Genomic DNA, 22,646 nt, shown 5'->3' with positions numbered 1-22,646 from the left:
GACTAGTAATATATGTTAAAAGCAATTCATACGAGAGCAGAAGGAAATCGGGGCGATTTATTGGCTGGCGCGGCAAACCAGACAGTCACACCCTGTTGCCAAGCTACCAGATACAATTAAGTATGCCGGGTCCCACGCAGGTCGCAACGGGATTGCGATTACGAAAGGTCCCTTCGCCTACAAGGAAGTCTTCTAGAACGCGGCGATGCGTGGGTGGGCTGTGACAACCGGCCGGACAAACGGAAGCAATCCCGGACGAACGCCGACCACGCGAAAATCCAAACGCAAGCCCAACACAGACCCTACAACATCCACAACTACACCTGCAGCCGGCGACTATTACCTCACCGTTTAATATATTCTGTCGCTGTACACATCCGTGCCCGGAGCGTCTCTGCATATCACACGCATCGCAGCTGCGCAGGGACACGAGTATCGTTGGATGCAGCTTCCAAGTGAGCGACAGCAAAGTCGCATTGCGCAGAACACAGTAACTGGGAGCTTCGAACTCAATCGAGCCGGGCGTTGAAACAGGAGATTGAGCTAGCGAGGCACGCGACAGAGCCGTAGTTATGCTGTCCTGGTCTGCAGACCACGGGCCAGTGCCCTTACCCGACCCCGTTGCCGAGTTAGTCGCAATAATGCCTACAGGCGGAGTGCATTTAGACAAAAGTACCCACCGGAATTGCAAGGTTAGGGCCGGATGCACAAGGGCTCCCCAGAAAATGCGGCTCCGATCTCGACAAACTTACGTTTGAATGTGGGGAACTCATGCACTCGCCGCCGCAGCACTTGTGCCCCATCCCTCATCTTGAGGTTGGCTCAATTTCTTCTCCGCTCCTGCGCCGTTAAATATAACACGAGCCTTCCCCACAACTACTCCGCATTCTCAACGTAATTAACTTACCCTTAAGACTCATCCCAAGCATCGCCACCACCTCAAGCTCGTTCCCAGTATCTTGACTGCTTTCGATACTCTCAACATTCAACATGCCGGACGGCGCGCAAGCCTGGTATGTCACTGCGATGTTCCTGCCTTAACTGTCAGCCTTTTAATGGGTGCATCTACTAACCACCATCGTTCCAGGAAAATGATAAAGCCTCCGGGCACTCAGATAGGTCGAATTGCTCAAGCTTGCGATCGGTATGTCGAGTTTTATATTATTATGAATTGCCGAATAGAATAGTTCCTAACGTACTTCTTTTGTTCTAGATGTCGCAGTAAGAAGGTATCTATTGGCTATCCAACGAATGCGAGTCTTCGGATTGTGATGTGACAAATTTGCTGACAAATCGCGGACAGATCCGCTGTGACGGAAAGCGGCCGAGCGTAAGCTATCATTTCAACCCGTTTGGAATACTGCTCACGACTACGTAGTGCACCCAATGCCTGAATGTTGGCTTTGAATGCCGTACGTCCGACAAGCTGTCACGTCGGGCGTTCCCGCGGGGATACACAGAATCTCTAGAAGACCACATCCGTCAGCTCGAAAACGAGAACCGACAGTTAAAAGAGCATATCGACATGCGCGATGATCATATGGAATTGCTGTCGCGTGTTGACTCACTTTCTCCGGGCGCAAACTTGTCGCCTGGTGGGAGTGCTGCGCTCAGTGGCTCCCGGAAGCGCCAGCATCGACACCGCTCTCGTGAGGCTTCGCCGGCGCGACACGACAGCTCAATTGACTCGGATACGGACGAGAATGATATGTTTGTATTGCACGAACTGAAGAACTTCAATATCGACGGCACCTTCGAAGGCAGTGCATCCGGTCGCGCATTCGCCGAAATTTTCCAGGCGAAAGTCGGCGCCAAGTCGGTGTCACTCTCTTCCCTGGCGGGAAACTTGTTCAAGACCGTTGACATGTCATCCTCATTACCACGCTATCATTTCGACGAGTCGCAGTCAAGTTCGATACCATCATTGCCACCTCGTGTTTTGGCTGACCAGCTTGTCAACTTTTTTTTCAATGACTGGCATCCAATCTTCCCGGTCTTGCATGCTCCGACGTTCATGACTGACTACGAGAAAGCCTACAACGCGTCAACATTGCTGGGAAAGGAGGAGTTCTTAGTCCAGCTCTATCTTATATTTGCGATTTCCTCGCGACAGGTCTCGATCGCCAATTCAGAGTCCCACACTACATACGAAAGGCATTGGCGACGCTTGCTATCAACGCTCGAGCACCGCAATTCGCTCACCACACTACAGTCTCTTATCCTCGCCCAAATCGACATGTGTACTGCCGGCCAGTACTCCGATATGTTCCAGTACAAGATGAAAGCTACCGGAATGGCTTTGCGGCTAGGTCTCAACCGATCCCACAAGCAGTTCAATTTAAACTTTCTAGAGGGTGAAATGAGGTTACGCACATTCTGGGCAGTGTTCACTCTTGATACATTCTCGAGCTCGCTCCTTGGAGTTCCGACGATCTTGAGAGATGACGACGTTGAGTGTGCTTTTCCGTCTGATGTCGACGACGAGTTCTTGACTGAGAAGGCAATTTTAAGGTCACCCCCGGGCAGCTACACGAAGCTGTCCGCCGCTATCGCTCTGTCAAAATTCGCTCGCGTCCTTGCCAACCTTCTCAACACGCTTTATCGATGTACGCCTTCACGAACACGGTCGTACAAGGTCCTGTTTGAGCTGGAGGACGAGCTAGAGGAATGGCGACGCGATCTATCACCTCATTTGAAGTTCGAGATGATCAACGGCAATCCTCGGGGGCCGTCCACCGCTCTTCATTCTCGCGCGCCTTTCTTGTTGTTGGTGTACCACTACGCGCGAATCTTGATCCACAGGCCAGCAATTGCAACCGAAGAGTCAAAGACACGGGGATCGTCCTCAATATTGACAATGATTGACAGCGCAAAGTGTATTATCTGGATCAATAATTACCTCCGCTCGCGAAGTCTGTCGTGGACTATTTGCATGAACCAACCCAAGACCCTTCTCAGCGCTGGATTGATCGTTTTATTCGGTGCCATGGATTATCCCAAGGATGGGGCTCTTGTTACTGACGCGAAACGCATCATGGCGCGGTGTTTAGAGGGCATGTACCAGCGAGCAGGTGTGCCAAGCACAGAGTACCGCGTGTTCGAAGCATTGTGCAGGACTTTGGTAGGTATTGGAACCCGTTCTAGTGCTGAGACAACATCCGCCGTTGCCTCCCCTTCGACGGAGCTGCACAGCCAGCCCTGCAAGGACTTGAAGATCGAGAACGAGACTTCTGAGTCGCCTTCCGACTCGCCTTCCGTTGACATGACAGACTTCATTCGTCGACCGTCAATGATAATCCCTCATTTACCTGGTAGCGGACAACAGTCTCCGCCTTCCGGTGTCGCTGTCCCTGTTGCTCCGTCATTTCCGCAAACTGGCCAAATGACCTCAGATCTTGATGTACTGCACTGGGCAATCTCGCAGCACCAGCAGTTGCAGTATCGCAACTCTAGTTCGCAGCTTGGAGCCGGCGTCTCTGCCGCTCATCATGACGCTGAACTGGAGAACTTATTTGCGATGATGGACTCAAGTAATTCATCAGCTGGTAGCAATACCACGCCCCTCGGTCCTCACGGGACCGTCCGCCCCCGGTCATCCGTGTTTGACAACGCCGAAATTAACCGCGCGTTATCTGTGTCCGAATCAGTCGTCTCATCCGTGTCCTCAAACGCATCCACCTCATCAATGACTTATCCGACCCGATTATCGGGCACCTTGAGTGATCTCTCTGCAGACACGAATGGGGACTGGAATATGTGGTGGGGTGACTTATTCAGCAATAATGGGTCCGGCAGCGAAACGGCCAATTCGTCCGCGCCGCCGAGTGTGAACCTCGAAGTCGACGCTGGCACGGCCTGCGGAGATATCCCTGAAACGCCAAACTCAGTTTCTATACCCGTCGACACTGTCGGCGCGTCTCCTAAGGCGCGGAAACAAACTACCGCGTCGTTGCTACGGAGTGTGAAGGAGGAGGAGTGGAGCGCGCTTGGCTGGATTACCGGCGGCGGTGACGGCGAGAAAGTTGCATAAATTTGTTGAGTTGAAAATGTGTACCTTGGAGCTATGTATTTGGTTGGTCAGTTATGGATATCGGAACGGTTTTGAAAATCAATGGTACGGTGCAAGTTTGCGGTATTTTGGATACAAACGGTGTATGGGGATTCCTTGCTGTATTTCACTTTGTTCATTTATTTATTTATATATTTACTTTCTTGGCGTTTGGCACACACAAAACCTGACATCAGAAAGTGTGAATAACAAACCGTTATTTCTATAGTGAGCACTACAACCGCGTATATCTGTATGCAATTGATTAGGCGCTACATTTTGGTACCGCTATGTCTGTGAGTGTAATTTGGTCCAAATTGTACAAATGATCGTCGCATGACTTTGGCTTGATTGCCAGATAACTGGAACATCATGCAGCGCTGTCGAGACGAGGGGGCGTATGGCCCAACCTATGGGATTGACCCAGTAAATGAAGTACTTGTAGAATCCGTTCAACGAAGTGTATGGAATCATGACGCCAACTGTGGCTTGAGTGATGGTGAAGAAGAGCGGGTTGATGACCCCCGCTGCAAAGGTACAAGCGCGCCGAGCCATATGGCAAGATGACTGTGCCAGATCTGTAGCAGAACAACCACGAAGTATGCGAATCCAGCAATTGGCGCCTTCATGCACATGCCAAGCATATACCAGAAAATCGGGAGGAACGTCACCGATCCAAGAATCGCGTATGGCGTAACACACAAAAGGTAGGCGCTAACTACTGCGATCCAGAAGTACATCTTAGAGTTACGTTCGCGAAGATCGTACAAATCTCGCGCGAAGACGAATTGAACCTCAATCGAGTTCACAATCGGGATGATGACAGTCGCAGCGAAGAACATCAAGAATGCACGCGACTGCGTATCAAGGATCGAATTCTTCAACTGGAAGAACAACACGCCACAAATGATCGCAGACAGCACCGAGTTGAAAAGTAACGCATAGCCTAACGACGGGGTTCTCCGCAAAATCAGCCATAGGCGTATAGTGACGACTTTTATTTGCTTGATTAACGGTGTCGCATACTCTTGAGATTCTTCCGGTCGCTGTCTCTTTCCAACTAACTCAACCATCCCGCTGATTTCCTTGATCAGCTTCTGCTTCTGAGCGGAATCCAGCTCCCGCACCAACGACCTCCAAAAGGTACTCCGCCGGGTTCTCGTCCCTTGCCGGAGGAGCCGCTAGTCTCGAAAAGCAATGTATAACTGACGCGCCGTTCTCCCCAATCGGTCCGAAGTAAGCAGTCTTCCCGCCTGAGTCAAAAGTAGCATCGTCAAACTGATTGAACAATACACTGGATGGCTGATGTATCGTGCAGATTATACTGAGGTTCTCAACCTGAGCAAGTCGGCGCAGGAATGCAACAATAGACATTGCACCTTCAGAATCAAGACCCGAGGTGGGCTCTTCCAAAAATAATATCCGGGGTTGGACGCCAGTTCAATGCCGATTGTAACACGCTTTCGTTCTTCCACGGATAATCCGGAGCCAACATAGTCAATAATCGCGTCCGCAATTGGTCTAGATCAAGCAGCTCGATAATTGATCCTTTGTCCCTACTTGACGACAAATCTTCTGTATAGATATCCTTTTTAGTAGGAGTAGTCGCCAATGCAGCCATTGTCGATGTGCTAGGGACAGTAGGCTTCGCTTGGTGGAGTGTTGACTCACTCTGCTTCACAAATCGCTTGACTTGACCCCGAGATGCAGTGCTGTAGCTGATCTAAACTCTGATCCGACCTTGAACAGCGCCGCGCCGGAAGTGGCTCCTCGGGTTAGGTTTAGGATGAGCGGTGTGGCTGGAACGTGGAGAAGAGTCACGTTGTCGCGCCGAGGGCCATCCTTAATCAGGTTCATGATTGTGGCTGCGGCAGTAGTTTAAATACTCAGTGACCCGGACGATGTCAATTATTTGAACGTAACAGCAAACCAAGCAGGCTGGCAAATCTCACAGACGTCACAATCCTTGCAACTCTATAATGACACACACTGCACTACCTTATAAATTGGCCAATGTACATTCGTGCCTCTGACATCGGAAAGTAAGTACAATGTTTCCACATCCACACTTGCCAACTGGCCAAACGAAGGAAAAGTTAGATTTATTAAACCAGGACACAGTAGGTACTATCACAGAGACGACATTGACCGACTTTGCGAAGGATAAATTGCAGACGCGACCACTACACAATCTTCTGCTATGTCAGCTCAAACCACGGGACAAACAACCTCGACAGGCAACGCGCAGACCTCCGTGCGCGGCTCCCGCAAGCGGAAATTATCTTCGACCTTCTCTCGGGCCTCAAATGATATAGCCGAAAACTTCTGGAGAGAATCTACACGCGAGCTGTCACAAAAGTGGGCGCTGAATACAACCACCGTCTCTGCAGGTGTTAGTGGATCTCAGAGAAGCATACCGTCCAACTCATGGTTCTCAATACAAGTCCATCCGCAGAAGCGCACACGTCCTCCGAACTCCCAGAAGACCTTCCTGCTGTCGTCAATTACTTCGCCGCAAAAGACGATGGCTGACGAGCAGCAGCGTACAGAAGGCGGAGGCAACAATATGCGCGCCAGGAAAATACGCCTCTTTCCAACAAGGTCGCAGAAGGAAATTCTGAGGCAGTGGTTCGGAGCACAGCGCTACATATATAACAAATGTGCATCGTTGGTACGAGGGGGGATGAAACCAACGCAGAAGGAACTGCGTGCTGTTCTACTAAACAGCGAAACAAATACGTTAAACGATAATGAGAAGTGGTTGGATGAATACAGGTACGATTTGAAGGACGAAGCGATTAGGGACTTCATGAAAATTATAGAAGCAATATGGCAAAATATGAGAAAAATAAGGAAGATAAGAAGAAATTTGCTTTGAAGTTCAGAAGCAAAAAGGCTCCAATACAGAGCCTCTCGGTCCTGAAAAAGAAGTGGAACTGTGGGACTTTTTATTCATCCATCTTGTCATCGTCGAAGATGGCTGCCGCAGAGCATTACCCTCAATTTTGGCGAGAGATTCAAGGCTCTTGAGGACGCGGTTGGGTCGCTACTTTCTCATCATCCCCAGTGACGGCGAGGCGAAGACGAAAAGTGCAACACGGGGTGATTTTGTTTTAATAGATCCCGGTGTTCGTACATTTCTAACGTGCTACGACTCAAACGAGAACGTGGTTGAGGTAGGGAGGTGTGCGGTGGTGAGGGTGTCGAAGCTGCTGCACCATAGGCGGAAGTTACAAAGTCGACAGGCGGCTCTTCGGAACCACAAGAAACGCCAAAACCTTCGAAAGGCTTATCTCCGGCTGGGCGAGAGAATCAATCACCTAGTCGAGGACATGCACAAGAAAACGGCGACGTTTCTGTGTGCCAATTACGACAATATATTCCTGCCGAAACTCAACTTCCATACGTGCCGGAAGCTCAACAGGAAGTCAAAGGCGTGCATGGCCACCCTTGCCCATTGTGCTTTTTTCGATCGAACTGCCATGAAGGCAGAGCAGTTTGAGCAGACGCAAGTGGTGGAAGTCAAAGAAGAGTGGACGTCCAAGACGTGCTCTTGTTGTGGGTGGGTGAATCACACGTTGGGCCGATCAAAGGTATTTGAATGCCAGAGATGCACCTCGGTCTTTGACCGCGACTTCAACGCCTCGAAAACCATCATACTCAAGTACTTCACTGAGCGCATGATGTCAAGTGGCAGTGTCTCTTGGGGTCCTAGCCCCGCTGTACAGTAGCAGCAATGCTTCTGTACAGTGCAAGTCCTACGTGGATTTTACTAGGCGAACGAGATAGTTGGAAAACGGTCACCAGAATAGCGCTAACATATCATTTTTGACGGGAATGCCAAATTTGGGTAGTCGCCTGGAAAGCAGTACAGTATATCAAAATCTATTCTCTACAGGCTTGAAATAGGAACGCGAAGTCATTAGAGACATAGCAACTGATTTTTTCATATCTTTTTTGTGCACTAAATCCCATTTGGTATGCACCGCCACGCAAACCACCCTAACCCTGACGAAAATGCGTTAAGAAATTTCAAAAATTTCCTATCGATACGAAATTATTTATGAAATTTTCGTTGCATTTTAGAGACTAGCAGCCTTCCAGCTTGGGATGCAGGAGTTCCATTCAAGCCTAGCCACATGCCAGCGCGAGACCAACGCGTTCAATATTTATTTTCATGCTGTTGTCCTTGACTCGACGCGTTCACTCCGGGCGTAGGAAGTATCATAGACAAATGAATCGTACAGCACACTTTAACTTCACCCGTCTCTCACTGTCAAGGACACCCTATCTATGGCCCCACAAAATCGCCAAATGCTCACAGTCGCTGGTTCGACCGTGAGCCAGTTCTCAACGCCAGCTCTCCAAGAGGAGTTGTCGCGTACTTCGACGCCGCTTCAACCTCAGACGACATTGTCTGCTGTACCTCCACTGCTGGAGGACTCAGATGACGATCTTTATGATGAAGATGAACTGCCAACAGCTGTCCAGATAGCTGGTGGGGCTGCCCGTGCCACAAGCACCGCGCCCGGATCATCCTCCACCCCTGGATCATCGTCGACGCCTGGATCATCATCGACTCCTTTGTCTGCACCAGGAGCGATCCCTTCGGCCCCGTCAGTTGCCGAGACTCCGGCGCCACGAGGTCGCATTTTCTTCACGGAAGAACACAAACTGGCAATAATGAAGCTTTGCAGCCTATACCAAGGCGATTATATGGCTAAATCGCGAAAATCTTCAGTGAGGACTACGGTATGCATGCCAGTTGGTTTATAGCTTTACCGGGCTAACATTTCTGTGAAGACATGCATGTAACTACTGTACGCACTGTGGTCCTGAATATGCTTACGAAAAGGCGAGCAGAATCTTATTCGCAAATCCTGGGCAGTGCGAATAATATTCGTAATTTATTCGGCGAATAACGAATATTATTCGACGAATATTCGCATCTAATCACGTGCTCAGGGGATGTCCCCTAATAAATTTAATTCACAGTTTCAAGAGCCAAGATGGCCCCTTACAGCCTTCCAGCTCAATGTGATGTAAGGAGTAAATTGATAGCGAGCTGCGCACTTTTCTTTCTCTGTGACCTAGTGAGAGGTTGCTTTTACCAAAGGTACATATTACAGTTCGTCAGTCTTGCGTTTTGTGGTTTGCGTCTTTCGTTTTGCGGTTTATGCCTCCGCCTTCATTTGCTTGTCGTTTTGTGCCTTAATGCCTTTGCTTCTTCTTGTGTTGGAACCGTAATAAACTATGAGCACTTTAAGGTTTCAGGGGTTGCGAATAAATATGCGAATAACGAATATTCGGCGAATAATATTCGCAATTTTATTCGTTGCGCGGACATCCTGCGAATAATATTCGCAAATGCGAATATTCGGAGCAGCCCTAGAGCTAACGTATAATTTTTGACAGGAATGCCAAATTTGGGTAGTCGCCTGGAAAGCAGTACAGTATATCAAAATCTATCTACAGGCTTGAAATAGGAAAGCGAAGTCATTGCCGACGACGGACAGGCGAGAAAGTTAGATTACAAGTGGGGAAGTCATGACATCATCCTGAGCCGCGTTCTCCTCCAACGCTAGCCGTCCGCTGCGCCTAGCTTCTACATCTGGCCACAATCGAGACGATCGCAGAAGACCACGAGTGAGGGTGCGATCGTCGTTGTGGCAGGTACGGTCTCAATTAACTCGGGATCGCGTACAGGTGGACATTTATTGTCCAGCCATCCATTGTACGCGGACCGCTCATACTAATGTGCGGCCCTGAGAACACCGTACCTAGACACGGACTTGCACTCCGACATGTTCGCGCCGCTGATATCAAACCAAGTAAAAAGCCATGTGACGTCAAACAGGCTGACGGAGCATATTCGCATAGCATCCATCCAGCAGCTTTGCCCGTCTGGCGGTATATAAACTATCGACGTGTCCCTGTTGAGATCACACCGGTCTTAAATCTGCTAGCAATATTTTAATACAGTCAGCCGCTATTTAACGACACCAGCACATAGACAGCTATTATTATTTCAATCGACATGCCTGCTCAAAGTCAGCCTCAGCAAGCTTTCAAGTTACTCAGCGGCTTCGCTCGCCGTGATCCAGAGCTGTACGTTCTCGCAGGTGCGGTTGTCCTAACAGTCGCTGGCATGGGCTACTGGTTCGGTAAGGGCTCAACATGAACAGACTGCAGAGAAGCATGGTCTAACAAGGTAACAGGACGAAGCGCCGGTACTGCTGAAAAATATGGTGAGTCCCGCGGCAATGTCGGACTTCCGTGGTCGAAACAAAAGCGACCAGATGCTTCAGAAACAGCAGGTAAGTCCAAACGCCTGTTGCGTCCCTGAGATGCTAATGGTTGATGATAGCCACAACGACCGAAAGCAAAAAGTAATTGTTGGATTTACAGTGCAGAATTCAACCTATTCAGATTTCTTTTGTAGCCACGCCGCTCTTCAGATATCTGACTAGTCAAGCCATAACAAATTACAACAGACATTCATATAAATAATGTACCAATAGGGCACCTGTATTGAGGAGGTCTTCATATTGATCGAACTAGCAATATTTGTGGAAAATCGGTTGCGATACAGTATATAGGCAGAAATCTTAACAGAAGCTAGACGTGTACGTCAATCTGTCGCAAGTTGGAATGGCTGCTACGCACTCGATCGTAATATGCTCCAGCCCAAGAGTTCTAGAAGTCTTATTCCCTATCAATTCAGTTTAATGGTATAATCCAGCAAACAGAATCGACAGTTCATTAAGCTAACGTTCAGTTTAACGTTAATCGAACGTTTAACTGTAACGAAATCTTCTGGACAACTCGAAACCCTATTCAGCTGGGAGTTTCTGAAGATGGCAAGGCACCGTCCACCCTAGTGGCTTATATCCGCTGTCAACTTTGCTGTTACCCCGCGTAGCGTAGTCGCAAACGCATCTCTTTGGTGTCCTGTGGTAATCGACCGAATGGTAAAGAACTGAAGAGACCCCATTTGATGTAATTGCATTATTGCAATCGACCCTCTTGTTCGGACAAGCGATGATCATGGCCACTGCGGAGGGCATAAGTGAGCGAACGACGGTGCACCCAGTCCGACGGAACTCGAAAGCATCTTTCGATGTACCGCAAACCTTACTTGGTTTGCCCCAACGCTTCTTAAATCACTCGAGTCAACTAACCTGCTAATCGTTCCGTCGAGCAAGGCAACTGAGAGGTTCAAACCGACTTTCTTGCGGTCGTAATACTGTGCACAGTTCTTGTGCAGGTTGCTATTATTGGCGACTTGAGATTCACTACTGATTTTGGTCTCGCGACTGTTCTCGAGATAATTATTCCTTGTTGACCGGGCGGGGCGTGGAAGCTTTCAGGGCTACATTTGGATCTCTCGTCATTCTGATTCCGATAAAGGTAGGTTATACTGCTAAAGACTATATAGTTTTCCTAATTATTTGGTCAAGTTATCACCTACTATCTTGGTCTCGCGTAATCTACACGTCACATCTGCAACATGTCTTCGCCAGTTCCTCAAGCTCCCGTCACTTCCCTACTCTCGGAGGCTCGCAGCAAGTCCGCCCAGGTCGAACATACTAATGGAAATGGAGCGCATGTTAATCGCTCCATTGATACCGAGCCTACGTTCCAGCATTGGATCTACGATATGGTCATCTGGACTTTCTCCGGTGCGTTTAATGTTCATTTTCACACAGAATGAGGACGGGATACTTAACTTGTTTACGCAGTCGTGTTCGACTTGTTCTTCCGTGAAATACGCCCTAGAGGCGCATACCGAATCCCGAGACATGGTCCGATTATCTTTGTCGCGGCTCCTCACGCCAATCAGGTGAGTTATCCGGCCGTAAATGGTCAAATCGCATCGACCGAGCTAACATGATGATAGTTCGTTGATCCCATTATGCTCATGCGCCAAATCAGAAATGAAGCGGGTCGCAGGATATCGTTTCTGGCTGCCGAAAAATCAATGCGTCTCAAATTCGTCGGTACAATGGCTCGATCAGTCTCGTCCATTCCGGTTGCTAGAACTCAGGACTTAGCGACCCCGGGAACCGGTTTGATCTATATTAGCGATAAGGAGAAGCCGTTGATTATCAAGGGTCAGGGGACCGAGTTTACGAAGGATTGCGCTCAGGGGGGGTTGATAATTTTGCCAGATTCCCTTGGCCATGCGGAGATTGAGAACATAGCGTCCGATGTCGAGTTGACTTTGCGCCGGTCATTTAAGGACGAAAAAGCCATCGAGCGCTTACTTTCCGGCCCTTCCAAATTTAAAACGGCCCCGAAGGTCGATCAATCGCAGGTTTACAAGAAGGTATTCGAGAGGCTGAATGACGGTGGTTGTATCGGTATCTTCCCCGAAGGCGGTTCACATGATCGGCCCGACTTGTTGCCACTAAAAGCGGGTGTCGCGATTATGGCCCTTGGTGCGCTGGATAATAATCCGGAGTGTGACATTAAAATTGTTCCCTGTGGTATGAACTACTTCCACCCCCACAAATTCCGATCACGAGCTGTTATTGAGTTCGGTCCTCCGTTAAGCGTGCCCAAGGAACTTGTCAAAATGTACAGTGAAGGAAACAAGAGGGAGTCTATACAACAGCTCTTGGAAATGATTCACAGCGCGTTATTGGCGGTAACTGTCACTTCTCCGGATTACGATACGTTGATGGTCATTCAAGCGGCCCGACGACTATACGAACCCGCGCACAAGAAGATCCCATTATCGTTGGTTATTGAGATGAATCGGCGGTTAGTCATAGGTTACACGCATTACAAGGACGATCCACGGATTATTCATCTCCGGGATGCAGTTGCGAACTATAACAAGCAGCTGAGACATTTGGGAATCCTGGACCATCAGGTTGAGTACGCCACATTGTCAATATCACGGATTTTCGGAAAGTTAGTCTACCGGTTGCTGAAGCTATTTGTTCTGGCATTGGGTGCGCTTCCGGGAGCTATTCTTTTTGCGCCAGTATTCATTGCCACCAAGAAGATTTCCAAGAAGAAAGCAGCCGAAGCGTTGAAAGCCTCGACCGTGAAGATCGCGGCAAGGGATGTAGTCGCGACTTGGAAGATTCTTGTCGCACTCGGTCTCGCACCCACACTGTATTGGTTTTACGCTTTGTTGGCGACCTGGGCAACGTGGAAATACGACCTTGTTCCTCAGGTGCGACCGGTGTGGCTGGTGACGCTTGCGGCTATGATTGTGTTTCCGGCGATCACTTACGCAGCTCTTAGAATAGGAGAAATTGGAATGGATATTTTTAAGTCGTTGAAGCCACTTGTGGCGTGCTTGAACCCGAATAATATGAGCACGATTGCGAAGCTGCGGATTACAAGAGAGGAATTGTCGAAGGAGGTCACGGAGATGATTAACTCGTTGGGCCCCGATGTCTTTCCGGAGTTCGACTCTCACCGGTTAATGCAGAGTTAATACTCGACTCATTTGGGATTATGATGATGATGTCGTCAGAGTTTGGGTCAGGTTCATGTCTCTGTGTGTGCGCTGCGAAATGATAATGATTAGTTAGTAATGAAATGTGGATCTGTGACATGGAGCTTCGTGAATTAATCGATTAGTAACATTTACAGAAAGAAGATAAGTACAAAACTATGACCAACTTGACTGAAGTGGGTGCAATACATGCCATGCACAGACTAACATATACCCACCCTTTAATTATTGGTTTTGCTCTAGCAATCTACATCTTCAAAAACTCGTCGCGTTTCTTTCTGTAGGCGGCACAGTTGCGCAGCCACCGCCGATAGCCGTGCAGAGATGTGATCTTCTCGCCGTAGTAATCCGGGACAGGGTTTGCGAACGACTGGTAAGATGGATCGACACGATTCTTCTTAACATGCTGCAAGAATAAATCCTCCTTCTGTATTAACGCGCGTTAGTGTATTGCTTAGATGGAAAATATTACGCAGAAGACGACAACTAACCAATCGGAATGGTAGCCGCTTACTCCTCAGAACCAAGAAATTGAAGACAAAATTTCCCAAAAGCGGTCCCAGCAAAGCGCAAAATCCGGTGAACATGAATAATCCAGCACCCATGGCAAGTAGCGGATCAAACCCGAAAACCATTTGAGTCGGATCAATGTTAACGGACGAGATGTACTCCCACCCTACCACGAGGCCGACTAAACCGCTGACTCCCATTGACGCGACTTGGAAGCCACGGCGGTACGTTCTGTATTTGAGAAATTCGTTCCAGGTTAATGCGCTGTGATCTTGCGCCTCTGCATTCATGCGCAGGATAGTGGATGAGAAAGGTCGGACTGAGAGTTTTGTAGCGACATTGCAACTGAAACGGGACAATATTGAGGTGCTCTGGGTCATGGGTACACATCTTTGCATCGTTACTAGCGTCCGCGAGGTGGCAAGCAGTGGTAAAGATGTATATCGGACAGTGGATAGGCGCGCGGTTGGTTGCGTGCACGCCGATGCGATCGTGCTCAAAGTTTTCGCCGCTGCAGATGGCTGGATTAATGGAAATCGCGAAATCATGGCGACAAGTGTCAACTATCCTACTTTGCCGATATGGTCTTGCTATAAACAAACTAGCCGATGCCGAGACTGCGGTGTTGGTAAACTGGCAAAATCTCGAGGTAGGCGATGAGGATTGACCAGACTTTCGGACGACCTTGCACTGAAACTAGAAACCCTTGTATGTTCACCAGAATATGTCCAGGCTAATCGATGAGAGACTAGCCAGAATTTTAAATGCATGAGAATGACAGATAGACTTCAGGTTAAGGGCTGTGACTGTGATTTATTAAGCCTTTTTGCTGAAGCGTGGCAGACTCTGATACACATGCTGGTAAGAACGAAGGATTGAATCCCAATATCATGTTCTAAAAATCCAGTTAATCCACGCATCCCGAGTTGGTTATTTGGGGTCTGGCAGCGAGAAGTTTGGATCGCTACCGCGCTGTGCATGTAAAAAGTCGCCATCGCTAAACAAATAAATATGCATAATTCCTTGACAGAGTTGAAGGTCTTCCCCTGACAAGAATAATTCCCGCCATCGAGAGGTATTATGTAACGTCGTACTCTGTTCCGACGGGCAGTTAGTCACAAGGGGAGCAGATGTCAACAAGAGAAGACGCCTATTATTACGCAGTTCTAGAACAGGTCTACATCAACTGATTATTCATACCGCACGCAGCAGGCTGATGCGGATAAAAATCCAGAACTTTCCCAGCTTGGTCATCACGGTTGTTCACGGTTCAACTAGGCTTGCTTCGTGGGGAAATCTTACACGGCACACTACGGACTGCGATTGCAGCGTGTTTTCGGCTTACACCCACCTTCTTCTGTAGGTGACATGATCCGCGCGAAACACGAGTACACCGACTAGGTAATTTTCAGGTTTATTCTCGACCGGTTACGTCTGACAACGAATAATCGAGAGGATTGTAGACAGGATGCTATGAGTGTGAGTGGGAAAGTGGTCGCTGATGCCAGCCAATGACGTACCGCGGATAGTAAGGCGCGGCCATCACTGCAGGTACGTAGGTTTAGGCGGCGACTCTGTGTACATGTCAGTCGACTATTAGTCAGGGTCAGGGTTCGGAGAACGTGATTTGTGAATGCGCCAGCACGACCCCACCTTGTGCGCACACTACTGGCGAGACCATTAAAATCCCACCGCTTTCCTGCGAACCGATTCCATCCTTCTGTCATTCCACCCTTGATCCGCTGTGAAACGAAACTACCATGTCCTTCTCTCGCACTGCCCTTCGCTCAGCCAGCAGATCTGTCTTCGCGTCAGCCGTCCGCGTCAAGGCTCCCCTCCGCAATGCCACCCACGCCCGATACAACTCATCGGCGCCGCCCCCTCCACCAAAGAACAACTCGCTAATCTATGCGGCCGTCGGTGTCGCGCTGCTCGGCGGCGGTTACTACTACTACACCACCAACGCTGTTAAGCCAACGCCTGCGGCTATTCCCAAGCCATTCGTCCCCACGTACGAAGATTACAAGAAGGTTTACAGCAAAATCGCCGATACACTCGAAGCCGGAGACTACGACGACGGTTCCTATGGACCGGTCTTGATTCGTCTTGCCTGGCACGCTTCCGGTACATATGATGCTAAGACAAACACTGGTGGATCCAGTGGTGCCACTATGAGGTATGTATCTATTCAAATGTTGTTGATCTCCATTTAACGATGTCTCTAGATTCTTGCCTGAGTCTGGACATGTGAGTTGAACTTGAAAATATGTTATGTATCTATTACTGACCCTATGATTTCCATTGCTGCAGGGTGCTAATAACGGTTTGGTAAGTCTGGAGATCAACTCCATCAAGAAACGCTCATCGCTAACGGACCGGGTTGCAGGATGTGGCGCGTAAGGTTCTGGAGCCTATTCATGCAGAGTTCCCGTGGATTTCCTACGGTGACCTCTGGACTCTCGGTGGAGTTTGCGCCGTTCAAGAGCTGGGAGGCCCAACCATCAAGTGGCGCCCCGGTCGTGCCGATGCTGAGGCATGTAAGTACTGCTTTGTCTTTCTGCGATCTGTATGCGTTGTCCTTGGGCTGTGGAACCATGGTGTAATTGTGCTTGTAACAATCGAGAGTCATGGTCCGTTGCGATATCGACGTAGTCTCAATGCGGCAAGGATCTAGTCACGTGACTTACGAGTTGCGTAATTTGATTAAATCAGGATAATCAATTTATGCGGGTTGACTTCAATGTAGTAGAGTTGGCTGACATCCGGAATTCGTTTAGCTGCTTGCACTCCCGATGGCCGATTGCCCGACGGCGCCAAGGGCTCTGACCATATCCGGGACATATTCTATCGCATGGGTACGTTTGGATGAAGATCGTAATAATTAGAGACAGATCCTGACAATTGAGTAGGATTCAATGATCAAGAAATTGTTGCTCTCGTTGGTGCCCACGCTCTCGGACGATGCCACCCTGATAGATCTGGATTTGATGGTCCCTGGACCTTCGCACCGACCTACCTCACTAACGACTTCTACACTCTCTTATTGAACGACAAATGGCACTGGAAAAAGGTAAGTTCCGTCTTGACGCCGCATGAGGCTTTACGGCAGATTTTAACTTCTTCATAGTGGAACGGGCCGGCTCAGTTTGAAGACGACAAAACAAAGTCCCTGATGATGCTTCCCGCTGACATGGCCCTAGTCAAGGACAAGAATTTTAAGAAGTACGTTGAGACGTACGCTAAGAGCCAGGACGCTTTCTTTGAGGACTTTTCAAAGGCGTTTGGCAAGCTTTTGGAGCTCGGCGTCTCGTTCAAACCAGGTCAGGAGTCCTGGGAATTCCCGACCACCTCCTAGATTTCTATAGAGGACACATTTATGGAGGTGATGACGGGCTGACGTATACACACCTGGCATGTAAATGAAATGATCACTGAAAATTTTTGATTGTTCAGATGGTTATTCAGGCAATACTTAAATGGTAGCTCGGCTAAGGAATGAACGTATATTTTTCTATTTATGTTGACGTGTGGAATTACAATAGGTAACGTAATATATCGAATAAGCAATATTCTCGTTGCAATGTTAGCGGCAGTGTGAACAAAGAAATTAAATTCAAAAGGATTGCCATCCCTAGCCCTAACCCTTGCTTCAGATTAGGGTTATTTAAGAGAAAAAGGAGCAATTATTATTCAAGGTGTGTCACAAGGCTGGACTGGGCAGGGCTGGACGACACTTCTGGCAAGGAACTGGGCAGGAACACAAGATTGTATTTACAAAGTAAATGCACAAGAAAGACAGGGAACAAGAGGACAAGATCTTTTTCCCTTGTCTGGCGGCGAGGACAAACCGCTCCTTTATATATTCCGCCAGACCTGCTACCGATCAAAATCTAGCGTCGCGACAAGCCAGATGTACTCACCCATGACCTTGGCCTCCTTCGCCGGCGTCCGAGGAAGCTGTCGGCCATCCTCGCACAAGGGTTTGACTAGCAGGGCGGTACCATGCTTCGCATAGTCTTCAACGGTCGACAAGATGGACGCAAGCTTGGCCTGCATGACATCGCCGAGGTTCGCACGTTCGTCCATGATCGAGGTTACGTCGTCGGTGCAGTCCTCGTACTTCAGGCAGTACTTGCTGATCGAGGTGGACATGCTCGATTGATAGGCAGCTGTCTGCTCTTTCGTCCATTCCTCGTCAACACCTTTAACGAGAGTATATTCTTGACCCCACGCAGCTCCGGCACCGACATCCCACGCGCTCTCTATGTCGAAGCGGGTCCGTCGCTGCCCTCTCCGACTTTCCTGTCCGGGATACAACCATACTTGAACTCGGCCATGTCGTTTCTACCGAGATATCTGAACGAGATATAAACTGAAGCTACGCTAAGAAAGAGAAAGTCGAACGAAATACGGAAGTACCGGTCGAGGCTGGCCAGCCTGAAGCACACTCGTTGTGACCAGCACGTCCACCTCGTCAACCTTCGCATTTGGTCGGGCAAGGAACTCACGCACCCACTCGTCGCCTTGGATGCCTGCCCAGACGGCTTTGACCCGACTTTCGGCATGGGCCCCGAACCTATCCTTTGCCACGTTCCGGAGGATGCTCAGAACCTGAGCCGCGTGGTCCGCTCGAGTCGTAAAGACAACGATTGGCATCGTGCTCCGACCTTGTACGTTGTCGAAGTTTTGTACATAGGTACTAACGAGCGCGCAGGCAAGGAGGTTACTACCGCTATAGCTGGTGACAACCTTCATCAGATGCAGCACTACAGGACTGAGTACCTTTCGTCGGATGACCGGGTCAACACCCCATGCCAGAGCCATACAATCCATATAAAATGAAATTGCCGAATCCGGAATGCGATGCTGCATCACGATCACATTCCTCGAGGACTGCCAGAACGTCCTGACTTTGTACCCATGGTAGCCACGACCTCGTACGCCACGTCAATGTTCGCCCTCTACTGTAGCTGGAAGGTTGATTCTCAACATGAGGCATACTGTGAGGATCAAGGTGTGTTCGTACTATACGTTACGCTAGCGGGATGGCTTGCAACAATATATTTTAGAATATCAACTATGCCGGGAAGTGGGTATAAACCCTTCCTTATATACACTTCTCGGCATCTAAATTTACAGCAAAAACTTTTAGCCGCGGACTAAGCCGGGCGCACGAAAACTAACGAACAACTAACTCATATGTACACTTACATCATCCTGCAAGAAGAAACAAAAGAACGCCGAAATCCTGCCGTGTCCTCGGAAAGATCACGGAGCAAAGATTTTGCGGTTGTGACGTCAGACGCCGTCTGCGGCTCATGACGTCACCCTTCGAAGTACGAGACACTCAGGAAGGATTCCTGACACATACTCGAACAATCTGTCCAAAAATGTGATCTCACGAAAGCCGCAACAAACACAACACAAGACAATCACAACACAAGACAATAAGGCTAGGGGCAGCAATTGGGCGGCAGGAGCTTGTTTCCGCGAAAGGTAGAGAGCTCCACGCGATGTGGTCGAACGTGGAGTTCAAAACCATTTCGGCCAGGGACCGAATAAAAGATGCAGAAAGCGTTCTACAACCGCAAGCCTGCTTCATCGATGATACTTCTCCGGAACCCTGGTGTCGTCCACCAAAATATCTATGCAATATTCCGAGCCGCGTTCACATCTCTGTTCCAAACTGTATGACACTTGTTGCAGAATAGTACACGATGGAGAGATGGTCCTTTGTCTCCGTTTGCATTGCGTTGTGCGTGGATATGAATTGGGTCCCTAAGTAAATTCAAACTCGTTAGAAGTAAAACACAAAATGAGGGAACTCTTCGAGTTACCCACCTGTTGCTTCAAACAAAGGCCAAAAACGAACACGCAAGCAAAAACAAAGGACACAAAGGCAAAAACATGTGGAAGGCGTAAATTCTATTTCTACAAGTAGAAAACGTACAAAAAGAACTCGTTAAAAGAAGAAAAAGAAAGAAAGAAAGAGACACAAAGAAGGAAACAAAACTAATGGCCCCAAACGGTCACGTGGCCCGGACGACTGTAGTCCGCGAAGGCGCAGCCGAGTCGCTATCGGGCGTAGCCCGCGACAAAACAAGCCAAACAAAATCCCCGCAACTCGAATGGACATGCACATCAGAACTCGGAGTCGCTCGTCTTTCAAGTACACGTCCGCCAGAACCTGGAATTTGGTGATCAAAAGAAGGGGTTCTCGCTATCCAGCTGCACTGTCTGGAAACTAAGTGCCGCAGACACCAGGTCAGAACGCAGCTGTTTGCTCGGGTCTTTGACGTGTCCAAAATGGGTTTGGGTTTCACAACGCAAATCAAACAGGTTCGTGGGTCAGTGCGAGCCGCACGCCGCACGCCGCACTCCGCACATTGTCTGCTCCTCGTTGTGTTTAGATCAGACTCGACTCGTTCGATGCTCGTCGACTGATACCACAACCGCCGAAGATGCTCGCGCAACTTCTTAACCGGAGTAGCTCATTTTTTGTTCATCGTCGACCCAAGCTGACCAGCACCGTAGGCCATCACGACATCCTGCTTGTTTCCTTTAAGGCGCATGCAAATACCATAGAGTTTCTGCTTTCGGCGGTAGGTTTTCCAGGCAATGGCCACTCCTTTTTGTAATGTCCAAAAAGGACAGGAAAAGTAGAAAGAGATACGCGTGCGTAATGCAGTGGACAACCTGTGCCGTTTTGGATGTCGGGATGGAGGTTGCCATTTGAGTGAACATCAATGCCACGATCGAGAGCTTGTCCTTTAAAAAGAGACTCATCTCGCGAGCGGAATTATGGAATTGTGGCATGCTGCGCGGAAGAAACTGAGAAGTCGCATCGGCGGTCCTTTCCGAAGATAGGCATAGTCCTAACACGTACCACGTAAGAACAGAAACAAATTGATAGAGTATGACACAAACTCACTCTCGGGCCTCCATATCAACTCTCCCATCCCGGAAGTGTGGCCACATCAACTCCGCACACACGCGTACAACCAGATCCGTAAGTCCTGGATCGATCGAATAAACGAGCTGGATCCAATTTGGAACGGCACTGTCGTGGGGTTAACTGCTGTTTGAGGTGTCCGGGCCCGTTTTGGTCGGCGACAGATAAATAAGGAACCAACGCCATCGGTGCTCATGTAAAATCGAATCGCCGGTGGGTCTCGCGACTAGGAAGACCCGCTGGCAACGGGATTCCGGGAATCTGGATTCCCTATATTCGATGAAGCAAAAAAGGCGACACCACCATTCTGCAATGGTGGTTATCGGACTCCTACCGTGCCGCCGCCATGGATCCCCCTTGCCTTGCAGATTCCGGGAGTTGGTGTGGGAATGGATGGTACCACCGACGCCATAGAGTTGACAGCAATTCTCGAAGAACGCGGCTGTCAACGGGAAAGTACCGCGTTGCGAACGAAAATTGCGGCAGAATGGAGAAGGCACGGTTTGTTCCAGACTTGGAAAGAAATTTCTTTATCGAGTGTTGCTGGCGCAACGTAGTTCGGAAGAGTTGGGTCCGGCAGGCCTCGCGATTGTGCCTTGGCAAAGGCGGCTTTCTCCTTCCACGTAAAGGTTTCAGTTATGCGGGAAGCGATGCGCCATAACCTTTTCTCGGGTACCTGTTGGACAAGGTCTGTACCCAAGCTTTTACGATCCATCGCTCAGCGTTGCGACAGATGCTAGCTAACATCGACCTTGATATTTGTCATCCAGTTTAGGGATGCATAGGATAAAACTTGTGTCAGCCCCTCCCGATGCGGCCAACGTAGTTGCCCTGTGAACGTAGGATATCGTTCTTAGTAGCCGATTTGTGCAAGGCATTAGATCTTGATCATCATTCACTACGAGAGCGTGAGACCACGTTGCAACATGTCTGAAATTCACGCTGGCTCAACAGCAAAACATGATTGCGCTCGTGTTTCAATCGAATGACTGTAAGTCAAGGGTCAGAAAGGGTTCGAAAGGTAGTTACCATGGAGAGTTATAAGCTTGGATGCCAGGAAAGTAATCTGGTTACACTTATCTATGGCCTCCAGCATGCAAGCCTTGAAACGCTGACCAACTCGGTGTCGCAAATGAACATGCTGCCGATTATCCGCGAGCTATAAGTCGGGTCGTGTGTTTGTAGTATCATAGAGTTGGGGGTACACACCCAACGTGATAACTATACGGCAATGTGAATCTGTGTTATTGTGCGACCCAGATCGGATCAATAACGGACAAGCGCCAGCATTATTAATTTATTGGCGCCAAACTAGTACGCGACTGCGGTAATTTGCGGGGCAAGATCGGCAGTTTCTATTTTACCTAGTACATCAACCGAGGAAGTCTTAAGAGGTGTGGCAGGTTGAACCCAACGTAGCCAGCGTGTCGACCACTGACGGAGAGGTAATAGCCTATTCCTATTGCTGTAGCGTTCAATTTACGTTGGATTTGACAAACACTGATAACAAACGGCTTTTCATCCACCGAACAACTTGGCCAGCGTCGACCTGCCAAAATGGGCAATGTCCGTATATAGATAGAGCAAGTATCTACCGAGGTCCACTGGGCATCCCTATATTGGCATGCCCTTACGGCCAAGCATATGGATTCCGTGATTGG

General features: G+C 49.0%; 9 protein-coding genes across 9 annotated transcripts; 6 read left to right on the top strand and 3 right to left on the bottom strand.

The window, feature by feature from the left end:
• Positions 1–887: 887 nt before the first annotated feature.
• On the top strand, positions 888–4,274 carry POJ06DRAFT_106606 (fungal-specific transcription factor domain-containing protein). The gene is made up of 5 exons (XM_056183991.1): positions 888–1,013; positions 1,088–1,144; positions 1,214–1,229; positions 1,304–1,330; positions 1,379–4,274. The coding sequence occupies exons 1-5, from the start codon at positions 991–993 to the stop codon at positions 4,028–4,030; spliced, it is 2,775 nt and encodes a 924-aa protein (XP_056043995.1). The 5' UTR covers positions 888–990; the 3' UTR covers positions 4,031–4,274.
• Positions 4,275–4,518: 244 nt separating this feature from the next.
• Positions 4,519–5,870, bottom strand: POJ06DRAFT_290418 (ABC-2 type transporter-domain-containing protein; the record flags this gene model as incomplete). The annotated part of the gene is made up of 2 exons (XM_056190342.1): positions 5,180–5,870; positions 4,519–5,133 (listed from the first exon to the last, which is right to left on the bottom strand). Exons 1-2 carry the CDS (start codon positions 5,420–5,422, stop codon positions 4,519–4,521), a joined length of 858 nt encoding a protein of 285 aa, XP_056043994.1. The 5' UTR covers positions 5,423–5,870.
• A 378-nt stretch (positions 5,871–6,248) lies between these two features.
• POJ06DRAFT_290410 (uncharacterized protein) lies at positions 6,249–8,060 on the top strand (the record flags this gene model as incomplete). The annotated part of the gene is made up of 4 exons (XM_056190341.1): positions 6,249–6,719; positions 6,747–6,823; positions 6,871–7,017; positions 7,038–8,060. The coding sequence occupies 4 exons, from the start codon at positions 6,249–6,251 to the stop codon at positions 7,777–7,779; spliced, it is 1,437 nt and encodes a 478-aa protein (XP_056043993.1). The 3' UTR covers positions 7,780–8,060.
• Positions 8,061–8,362: 302 nt separating this feature from the next.
• On the top strand, positions 8,363–8,863 carry POJ06DRAFT_268131 (uncharacterized protein; the record flags this gene model as incomplete). The annotated part of the gene is made up of 2 exons (XM_056189295.1): positions 8,363–8,800; positions 8,852–8,863. The coding sequence occupies 2 exons, from the start codon at positions 8,363–8,365 to the stop codon at positions 8,861–8,863; spliced, it is 450 nt and encodes a 149-aa protein (XP_056043992.1).
• Positions 8,864–9,859: 996 nt separating this feature from the next.
• Positions 9,860–10,602, top strand: POJ06DRAFT_106574 (uncharacterized protein). Its single transcript, XM_056183990.1, has 3 exons — positions 9,860–10,212; positions 10,267–10,365; positions 10,416–10,602. Exons 1-3 carry the CDS (start codon positions 10,086–10,088, stop codon positions 10,439–10,441), a joined length of 252 nt encoding a protein of 83 aa, XP_056043991.1. The 5' UTR covers positions 9,860–10,085; the 3' UTR covers positions 10,442–10,602.
• Positions 10,603–11,558: 956 nt separating this feature from the next.
• On the top strand, positions 11,559–13,502 carry POJ06DRAFT_268129 (uncharacterized protein; the record flags this gene model as incomplete). Its single annotated transcript, XM_056189294.1, has 4 exons — positions 11,559–11,730; positions 11,791–11,891; positions 11,949–12,162; positions 12,220–13,502. 4 exons carry the CDS (start codon positions 11,559–11,561, stop codon positions 13,500–13,502), a joined length of 1,770 nt encoding a protein of 589 aa, XP_056043990.1.
• A 268-nt stretch (positions 13,503–13,770) lies between these two features.
• Positions 13,771–14,413, bottom strand: POJ06DRAFT_238048 (mitochondrial import protein Pam17; the record flags this gene model as incomplete). Its single annotated transcript, XM_056185979.1, has 2 exons — positions 13,771–13,950; positions 14,015–14,413. The coding sequence occupies 2 exons, from the start codon at positions 14,411–14,413 to the stop codon at positions 13,771–13,773; spliced, it is 579 nt and encodes a 192-aa protein (XP_056043989.1).
• Positions 14,414–15,700: 1,287 nt separating this feature from the next.
• POJ06DRAFT_253009 (heme peroxidase) lies at positions 15,701–17,607 on the top strand. The gene is made up of 7 exons (XM_056187585.1): positions 15,701–16,209; positions 16,259–16,280; positions 16,344–16,361; positions 16,420–16,570; positions 16,811–16,888; positions 16,943–17,103; positions 17,161–17,607. Exons 1-7 carry the CDS (start codon positions 15,794–15,796, stop codon positions 17,386–17,388), a joined length of 1,074 nt encoding a protein of 357 aa, XP_056043988.1. The 5' UTR covers positions 15,701–15,793; the 3' UTR covers positions 17,389–17,607.
• A 302-nt stretch (positions 17,608–17,909) lies between these two features.
• POJ06DRAFT_275613 (uncharacterized protein) lies at positions 17,910–19,102 on the bottom strand (the record flags this gene model as incomplete). The annotated part of the gene is made up of 2 exons (XM_056189654.1): positions 18,438–19,102; positions 17,910–18,377 (listed from the first exon to the last, which is right to left on the bottom strand). The coding sequence occupies exons 1-2, from the start codon at positions 18,903–18,905 to the stop codon at positions 17,910–17,912; spliced, it is 936 nt and encodes a 311-aa protein (XP_056043987.1). The 5' UTR covers positions 18,906–19,102.
• Positions 19,103–22,646: the final 3,544 nt, after the last annotated feature.

Source organism: Lipomyces tetrasporus (genome assembly GCF_029532465.1).
Source record: "Lipomyces tetrasporus strain NRRL Y-64009 chromosome Unknown POJ06scaffold_5, whole genome shotgun sequence".
Taxonomy (NCBI): Eukaryota; Fungi; Ascomycota; class Lipomycetes; order Lipomycetales; family Lipomycetaceae; genus Lipomyces; species Lipomyces tetrasporus.
Note: the sequence above shows the minus strand (reverse complement) of the source record. Positions and strands in the feature narration are given on the sequence as shown.

Bases quoted from the DNA above. Each gene is read 5' to 3' on its own strand.
- POJ06DRAFT_106574 (XM_056183990.1), top strand. From the start codon at position 10,086: ATGCCTGCTCAAAGTCAGCCTCAGCAAGCTTTCAAGTTACTCAGCGGC. The intron at 10,213-10,266 runs GTAAGGGCTCAA...ACAAGGTAACAG, and splicing joins TGGCATGGGCTACTGGTTCG to GACGAAGCGCCGGTACTGCT. The intron at 10,366-10,415 runs GTAAGTCCAAAC...GGTTGATGATAG, and splicing joins AGATGCTTCAGAAACAGCAG to CCACAACGACCGAAAGCAAA.
- POJ06DRAFT_253009 (XM_056187585.1), top strand. From the start codon at position 15,794: ATGTCCTTCTCTCGCACTGCCCTTCGCTCAGCCAGCAGATCTGTCTTC. The intron at 16,571-16,810 runs GTAAGTACTGCT...GAATTCGTTTAG, and splicing joins TCGTGCCGATGCTGAGGCAT to CTGCTTGCACTCCCGATGGC. The intron at 17,104-17,160 runs GTAAGTTCCGTC...ACTTCTTCATAG, and splicing joins ACAAATGGCACTGGAAAAAG to TGGAACGGGCCGGCTCAGTT.
- POJ06DRAFT_106606 (XM_056183991.1), top strand. From the start codon at position 991: ATGCCGGACGGCGCGCAAGCCTG. The intron at 1,014-1,087 runs GTATGTCACTGC...CCATCGTTCCAG, and splicing joins CCGGACGGCGCGCAAGCCTG to GAAAATGATAAAGCCTCCGG. The intron at 1,331-1,378 runs GTAAGCTATCAT...ACGACTACGTAG, and splicing joins GTGACGGAAAGCGGCCGAGC to TGCACCCAATGCCTGAATGT.